This window comes from Elaeis guineensis, chromosome 1, assembly GCF_000442705.2.
Source record: "Elaeis guineensis isolate ETL-2024a chromosome 1, EG11, whole genome shotgun sequence".
Taxonomy (NCBI): domain Eukaryota; kingdom Viridiplantae; phylum Streptophyta; class Magnoliopsida; order Arecales; family Arecaceae; genus Elaeis; species Elaeis guineensis.
In genome coordinates, this window is record NC_025993.2 from 129,383,234 (window position 1) to 129,392,255 (window position 9,022).

The following is a 9,022-nucleotide window of genomic DNA, read 5'->3' on the forward strand; positions in this document are numbered from 1 at the left end:
TTTTTCTAGCTTTTAATAAGCTTGAAAATGACTGAAGAATAAATTTTGACTTTTGAAAGGATTGAACTAGCCATTGGAGTGGAGAAAAAGATATTGGAAAATGATAGGCAAACTAGCTACTAGAGCTGTTTCTGTGTTAGGAGTCGACTCAGGCTGCCCACGAGTCGACTTATCCTCTTTAGGAGTTGACTCGTTCTCAGATCTAAAAAATTTTAAATTCTATCTTCTTAAAAGAGTCGGCTCACCTTCTTCATGAGTTGACTCGATCTGTCTAGGAGTTGACTCGACTTCTTTATGAGTTGGCTAGAGTTGAAATTCTAAAAATATAATTTTCTATCTCAACTGGGAGAGTCAGCTCTTGCTTTACAAGAGTCAACTTGAGCGTGTGCCAGAGTTGACTCTTCTTCTCTAAGGTCGACTCCTTTTGGTCGAACTTGAAAATTAGTTCTTTGAAATGCTTTGGCTTAGCATCTTTGAGAGAATTTTTTTCATACATAATTTCTTCATTGTGAGCATCTAAAAAGCCTTACATCCATCCTTGAAATATTTGATTAGTATATTTTTACTCAACATTTTGTTATTATCAAAATCAATCTTAGGATCAACAACGGATAGTCGTACTCAACCATTTGGGTTGATCTAGTAATCTAACTTTATCTGATCAAAATTAGATTAGGATATAGGTGGTTCAACATAAATTAAGAGTGATCAACTTAGTAGTATCCAAAAAGAGTCAAGCTAGAGACCAACATGATGCTTAGCAATCAAAGGTCAGTTTGATCAAATAATTTTATTTAATCTAGATCACTTAAGATACAAGGATTCGATATAGAATAATAAAAGTTAGATTCTATTATGCTTGACGAAGGTATGGATGATGCGGAAATGCCATCTCATTAATATGATGGTTCGAAGTCTCTCTATTAAGATAATTCAAATTCAGAGCAACAATACTCATGACACTTTATTGGGTTCATAAATCAAGTATAGAGAAATGTCAGAGGAGGAGAAATTAACAAGATGGAACATGGTTGATCATATGATACTGCTAGGTATCTTGATTGGTCCAACAAGATAATTTAATCAAATTATGATCAAACTAGTATATATATTATCCAATGAAAGTCATGGATAATTGAATTTAGAAAAATCTAGTCTGATCAAGGTTAGTGTCGATATGCTACCCAACAACTATGGGTGAGAATTCTTTTCACTAGAATTAGATCAAAATCATTGAAAGTAAACTCTTTACTGTATCAATCCTAGAGAGAGGAATCTATGAGGAGAAAGAAACAATCTAGAGAAAAAAAGTAGAGAAAAAAAATAGAAAGAGAAAAAATTTTAGGGAGAGAAAGAAAAAGAGAAAGGAAATTGAGAGAAACTCTCTCTTCCTTTTCTTTTCTTTTTTTTTTCTTTTTCTTCTTTTTTTTGCTTTTTGCTCTTTCTCTCTCGGTGGAATAGAGGACTTCCTGTTCCCCTCTTTCCAAAGTAGAGGGGTTCCGGGTGAATGACGCCCATGGCGGGAAGAGATACATGGTAGCATGATCGGACATCCTGGCCTGATGATCAGCAATGACAAATGACACCGATAAAATAAAAAAATGGCAAATAAGGAACAAAAATAGGGGTCTTTGTTTCCATTTAAAAATCCAATGATGACTGGCTATAAATCATGATTTAAGGACTAGGAAAGATGTGGAGAAAGGATTAGAAGAGTCTAACTTGAGTGTTGATGATGATTGGACTGCAAATCTAATGAATACCATGAAAGATTTTTTGAAAAAAAAAAGAAGAAAATAAGAGGTTTTTCTGATGATAACTGACGGTTGGTAGTGAGGGTTTCTATAGGAACTTCATCTCTTTAAATAAAGATAGAGTTGAGAAGAGTTGGCCTCCTCTCCGACATTGATTTTGACTCCTATTGGGAGTCCAATGGTTTTGGGAGTCCAAGGGGAATCCTCCCTTTTTTTTTTTTTTCATTTTTTTTTTTTTTTTTTGTCTTCTTTGTGCCTACTTCAAGATTTATGCAGCTTTTTTGGACTGTTTGATGGTTTGGGTATCACATAATCTTGCATGGAAAATAAAGTACTGCTGGATCACCAACCGCATAGATCTCAAAGCAATTTGCAGCGGAGGACAGCGAATGATTCTTTGGCACGAAAGATGCACCTTTGTCCCACCCACAACGTACTCAACCAGATTCTTTTTTGGTGGGTCCATTGAGTAAAATAAATGTCATAGCCTTTGGATAACCGTCCACCCACTCCGGGGAAGCACAAAATCTGAATTGATTCTCCTTCTGGGTATGCATTGGATATGCGAATATTTCTTCTACTATAGCTTTATCCATTTTGGTCTAGTTGTTAATATTTAATCACCACCACTTATCTATCCCTTTTATTATTATGATCTCTTCACGGTGAAATACATTTTACCATGGACGATACTTTTATTTCTTATCTATTTTTTGAAATAAAATCACAAAAACTAAGACAAAAAATAAGTTCGATACTATAATTTTTATTTCTTATCTTAAAAAATGAGAAATCTGTTCTTAATATTTTAAAAATAAAAAAATTATAATTTTATCTTTGTAACTAGCACTGCCACAATAATAATTACCGGATGAAACAATAATAGTGGTGGCAAAAATAGCAATGAGGTACTAGTGATGTAGCATCAGCATGGTATTGATGATAAACTGTGGTGACATCGATAATGTGATGGTAGAGCAATGATGATAATGATGTAGCATAAAAATAGTAGCAGCCATGCTGATAATGATAGCTATAAAAATAATGATAGTAATGATAAGAGGGACTATAGTAGTGGAGATAAAAGCTATAACAATAATAGTGGTAATGGTAGCAATGGAAGTGATTCCATATTTTTGAAAATAATGAAAGTAAATTTATAATTTTAATTTGAAAACAATAAAATAAATTTTAATATCAAAAAATAAAAAATAATACCAAATATATTTTTTTCAATTTATATACTTTTAAAAATAAAAATAAAAATAAAAAGGATGCTAAATATATTTTTTTTTATTTCTGTAAATAAGAAAGAGGAAGTGGTAACAAACTCGTGCACAAGCTTTTTGTTTAAAAAAAAAAAAAAAGAATAGTGAAAAGCATGCACTAGCTAATAAAAAAAATGCCTCCGTCAAATGATAGATTAGTTTTATGCCATCAAGGTTATCGCACTACAAGATCGTTGAGCCTCTGTAACGTTGGATACTTTCTTCCCGTGATTGCCTATCCATATTTCGTCTTGGGTTCATTGCACGTGCTTGGTAGTAGTAGCTACATCAAACTAAATCAAGGAGCTAGCTCATTCCAAGTGACTGGCATGCCTATGGAAGCAACTACGGTACCCAGATCCCACAAATCATGAGGCAAAGTTGTGCCGTTGGCATTCTCAAATTCTAGCACATCTTGCTCCGCTGGAAGTTTCCATCTCTCGTTGGCGTTCCCTTCCATCATCCAATACTCGCCCCATTCCCAAGCCCAGCAAGCCTTGATCCGATGGGTTTGTGAATTTGCAGGAAAGTCGTTTGCTGGAAGTTTCCATCTCTCGTTGGCGTTCCCTTCCATCATCCAATGCTCGCCCCATTCCCAAGCCCAGCAAGTGTTGATCCGATGGGTTTGTGAATTTGCAGGAAAGTCGTTTGATATAATGCTTGAAAGAGATACCATGTTTGCCGGGCGATTAAGCTTGTATATTGTAAGAGGTCAATGGAAGTATGGGTTATTCGCAAGAAGATTAAAGGGTCACTTGTGGCTGCTTTGGTGGTAGAGAGGCTTTACTGGGTGGGTAGGATGAGAAAACTTGAGCTTCTTTGGAGTAGCTTAAAAGGTGAGGCTGCAAAACTAATTTTCTTGAAGAATCCATTGTTGAAGTAATCATTGACTTCGCTAAGTACACCAGAGAGGATAGGCCAGTGAGGAGCTGTTGACAATCATTATGAGTCCTAATAGTATTGGGATTACCATGCTTATTTTTTAAAATCAAGGGACTCTACGTTTGGAGTTAAATTAGAGAGAATGGATTGAAAGTGACTGTCAAATGAAAAAGGGTTAGGGAAATATTGAACCCAGTTCCTATAGTGATGGACATAAGTGCAGCTGAAATTCCTGGAGAGTTTTGAACTAGTTAAATCTTGGAGTTTACTGAATTTGTCCATTAATAACGTCGAAGCTGGCCTTGCAGAGACAGAGTACCCAATATTAATATTTACCGACATCATCTGGTGGTTTTCTCCGGAACCATCATCCTCTCTTGGCAATCCAATGATGTTGCTAAATTTACAGATCACTGTTGAAGAACATAAACCAGCTCATCAAAGAAAAAGTTTCTGTTTGATCTGGCAAAGGTCCTTCTTGGCTTATTTCTTCACATTCCTCACAAGAACATTAAGATCAGGTAACAATGTTGGTCTCAAAGTTGATCATTTTTAATCTGTCTCTGGCTTTTAATGGTCAACAGAGTTCTTTTCTTTAAAGATGGAATAGGTGTTGAACAATTTGAACTGGTCTAATGCAGACTCCAGAGACTTGAGAGGAGAAGTATGGATAAGGTTATGTGGAATTGAGTGATGTATCCGTTGACTGACTTGGAGCTAGTGAGGGCTGGATTGGCTGGAAGATTTGAGTGGTCCCTCATTTCGCGAATCTAAATCTGAAATGAACTGTCTGGAAGTTCCTTTCTAACCCCAAACCCTGTATTGACTTGTAGCTCCCTATGTGCGAGTCTTGCACCCAAAAAAACAAAATGTGCTTTGGGGAGGGGAGGGAGGGGGAGAGAGAGAGGAGGGGGGGGCTGGTCCTCTGGAGTCAACATGAGGTGCCATTAAATAAATACTAAATGAATAGAAAAAACAAAATAGCTAAGAGTGAAATGAGAAGGAAAGACCACGGGAATGGTGGGTCAATATTTGAGAACCTATCTGTCTCTACTTACTAAGAAGAGGTTCCTCGACCTCTGCAAACCACCTAAGAAAAAACCCCAAGCAAAATGGCAGCTGCTATCAAGCTTCTCTTTGTTGTGCTCTCTCTCTGCATCATTGTAACAGGTTTTCTCTGTCTTTACCTCATCAATCTCAACAAGCATCATATAACAGGCTAGCACTTAGAATGTCATGATGATTTTTTCAGTTTCGTTTCATTTTGTGGTTGTTCGTGGATAAATAATTATTTCGATTCTCATGATGTACTTTAATAAAGATCAGCGTTCATCAATTCCTGTTCTTCTTTCTAAATTGTAGGAGGGAGTGAAAGCTGTGACCTTTCAACTGTTCAAGTTCAACAGACCAACACAGGACAGAAGCATGGCTATGATCCTATATTTGAGGTGGAGGTGAAGAATCTGTGCCGATGCGAGCTGACAAACGTGTACTTATGGTCAGAAGGTTTTGCCAGCTCGATGTCAGTTGATCCTAAGTTATTTCGACAAGAGGGCAGCGGCTTCCTCGTGAACGATGGGAAGGGCATTCCAAGCTTGATGTCTGTCAAGTTCCAGTATGCATGGGATAGGGCCTACAAGATGACTCCTTCAGCCATGCAGGTTAGTTGCCGGTGAGGCATTCGATCATCCTGGGATGTTTAATTAGGAACATAGGAAGGAATTGTCGAAGGTTAAAATGCAAGGGGATGGTCCAATATTCTTATAGTTCTCTGTGTATTATACAGTGATATGAACCAAGGCATGTTTTGCTGTCAACTTGTCTAAAACTTGTATTAGAATTAGTCTTCTAGGTGACTTGTGGGAACTGAGGGCCTGTTTGGTACTGTGGTTATTCAAATGTTTTTGTTACCGTACAAAGTATGGAATGGAGATTGATGTTGGAGACAGCATTTGCATGGAATTTCTGCCATTGCTTTTATGCTTTTATGTTCATTTTCCTTTGAAAGCAATAAATGTTTGCTCCCAAAGATTTCATCGTATATATCTGTTCATTTCAATTTTTTTCTTGAATTTTTGAGAAAGAAAAACAGAAACCAGCGTCCAAGTTTTTCCACTGTGTTCTCTCATCTTAAGAACGAGGATATCTGAGATTCTTACTTGACATGAATTGGTAGCTACCCAGTGAATCATATATAACTGTCTTTTAATGAATTCCTTATATTTCTTCGGAAACAATTTTTAGGTAAAACTATTATCCAAATCTTAAAGCCCAAGCAAAATACAAGGGCCTTTACATCCCTTCTGTTTCCTTAATAAATGGCTTGTCTTACAAGTTTTACATTTCACAGTGCAAAGAAAGGGAGGTTTTATTGTGATGTAGCTATAGTAGCACTCCAAAATGCAATCTAAATTCATCTTTGGATGTGTTAATGTTGTGTTCATGATAACGATAGTGTGGTTAACCACTGGATGTATCCGTATGGGTCAGGCAAATTAAAGGCATCGGAAGAAGGCCATAAGCTCACAATCCTGACATTTTATCTCCCCCAATCTTTCGACATTGCTTCACCTGCCTTGCTTGGCTAATCCTACATGGGAGCTAGCTATCATATAATTAGGATAGCCAGGCATCCAAACAGAGCCTTAAAACTTAGAACTAAAGGTAAGGTAAATCTGTTGACAAATTTTCAAAAGATTTCTGCCACCACCTCTAGTATATGCTTGAGTAACTCAAGAATGCGCCATAACACTTTGTTTCTGGACTGGACAGGAGGACTGTGCAGGAGAAAGAAACAGATGTGAGGAGTTGTTACTTGGCAACAAATGGCTACCGGGCGCAGGTGATGGTTGCTGATCTCTAGACTTGAACTATTTTGTTGGCCATGTCGTTATTGCTGGATGATATGTTCTGAAATTGTCCCCCCTCCCTTTTTTTATGTAGTTGGTTTGGTGGGTGCTGCAGTTCTCTTCTCCTAGTTTTCTGGGCTCGCCCTCCTTGGCTAATTCTATGCATTGGAGATTTATTGCATCTTAGGGCCCATTTTAGATTGCTTTGATTTTATGTTTTTGTTTTCAAAAACCCAAGAAAAATTAGAACAGGATAACATGTATAAAGAAATCCTTTAATTTTTTGAGGAAATTTGAGCTCTTTTTCTGGAAATTGTTGGCAAAATATTTAAAGCTTTCAATGGCAAAACACTTATTGCTTTTCGGAACAGAGTGAAAATAAAGCCTGGAATTGCAGAAGTTTTGTCCAAATCCTGCGTATGCTATGTTGAATATCAATCTTCGCTTGACGTCACAAATCTGTACAGAAATAAAAATACAAATGCAATGATAATGCCAAACAGGGCTTTGAATATCTGCATTTCAATTTCAATTATTGGAATATTGCTGAAAGAATTTTTGATATAATTTAAAACTAAGCAAAATTATGTTATAAAAAAATTATAAATAACTTACAGAAAATTAAGATATAAAATTAATCAAAACTGAAAGCGTGATGGACACTGTCCCAAGACATATTCTCATTCCTTCTGCAAAAAATTTCAGAAAACCTATCCTAAGTACGATCATCAGGATCCTTCGGCTGTAAATACGATTGTAGAGAAGATTGATAGAGATTCTTTCAGTGCTCAAAAAAATAATTATAAAAATTAAAAATCTAAAAAAAAAGTCGGAAGGAAGAGAGAAAGAGAATTAAATGGGATAACTGAAATCATATCTCAAAACGATCTTTTTATAGCCATTGAATATGATCGTTTGTGACTGTTTGAGCTTTCATTAAAAGCGTTTAATAAGGAGCCAAACAGTCGGAACCTTTAATAAAGAGCCTAATAGTTAGAAAATAAAAATGAGATTTAATGCACGTAACCGTTGGTAATTAAGAGCCCAATAGTTAGAAATTAAAATTATGATAATAAAAAGATTAAAATATTTAACTAATAAAATTAAAAAAATAAGGTTAAAATGCTTTGAGAAAAATCTTAGGAAAATCTTTAGTTTTATAAAATATAAAAATATGTTTATATTTTTTTTTTTTTGAATTCTCTCCAACAGTCTCCTAAAAACTCAATTTTTTTTAAAATTATAAAATATAAAAATATAAATTTTAATGTGTTTATACTATGCAATGGGTGAAGTTTCTTTATAAGATTTAATCTCACTTAGTGTGAATAGTTTCCATATGAAGAAAATAGGGTGAATCAGATCTTGAACTATATTCCTTTGATCTGGACTTTAACTATGTATCACACATATAGTATAAAATTCTTCATTATGAGTCCGTGCATTAGTAGCCCGACATATATATCTTGATTTTTCATGAGAGTTATTAGACATCGTCTATATCTCATATCTGCGATCATGTACAAATATTCTCATATAAATGAATCCCTCCAGGGATGTATGTAGAATCACATCTCGTAGAAAATACTACCGCGGATCTCATTCAGAGTTAAAACTCTTCCTAACCACTACATAGAAGTATTAATCACCATAAAGATGGGATGGAGACTATAACACTTATTTAAATAAACCACATGTACTTCCTAACTAATCAATTAGCTTATTATTATCACATTGAATTTCCTTCAAGAGATCTCCTGTTATAGAGGTTGAGTTCCCACTATTACAAGATCTGTTATAGGCTAAGCCCGAAACTTAGTCCTATTTAAACTTTTTGATAATTAATTATATTAATTAACAGAAAATTAAATTGTGGATGACAAGAGGCAAAATATAGAGAGCTTGAAATTTGCTGTTGTACAACTTATATTTCTGAACATTTTCCTATAAAATCTAATATTACAGTTATGGATATTGATAATACTAAAAGCTGCTTATCGTAACCTGCAGAAGACGATGGAGGGCAGGCATAGGAACATTCGTACAAGCATGCATTTAAATAGAGAAAAACTGAATAAACAGCAGAAGAAGACATCATTTCGCACGAAAGAGACCGACAACGCTCCAATAAAACTAGTTCCATAATTTTGCTTGGAGTCTACAATTATATCGGCAAAAGGTGTCCCTAATAACAGTTCAAACAATATTACACTATAAAACTTAACCTTTTATCTTACCAAAAATAAATAAATAAATAAAACTTAAGCTT

The 9,022-nt window shown here is 35.2% G+C and overlaps 1 protein-coding gene across 5 annotated transcripts; it reads left to right on the plus strand.

Moving 5' to 3' along the window:
• The first annotated feature begins 3,197 nt into the window (after positions 1-3,197).
• On the plus strand, positions 3,198-7,149 carry LOC105036892 (TPD1 protein homolog 1B). Of its 5 annotated transcripts, XR_003799564.2 has the most exons (5): positions 3,922-4,425; positions 5,267-5,565; positions 6,395-6,568; positions 6,677-6,746; positions 6,848-7,147. XR_003799564.2 is itself a non-coding variant. In XM_019847704.3 (4 exons), the coding sequence occupies exons 1-4, from the start codon at positions 3,738-3,740 to the stop codon at positions 6,880-6,882; spliced, it is 525 nt and encodes a 174-aa protein (XP_019703263.2). In that variant the 5' UTR covers positions 3,198-3,737; the 3' UTR covers positions 6,883-7,146. The 5 variants fall into 5 exon arrangements, 3 of the variants coding, with proteins under 3 accessions (XP_019703263.2, XP_073118041.1, XP_010910917.2); XM_019847704.3 differs by lacking the exons at positions 3,922-4,425; positions 6,395-6,568 and adding an exon at positions 3,198-3,858 and having other exon boundaries at positions 6,848-7,146; XR_002163812.3 differs by having other exon boundaries at positions 6,677-7,149.
• Positions 7,150-9,022: the final 1,873 nt, after the last annotated feature.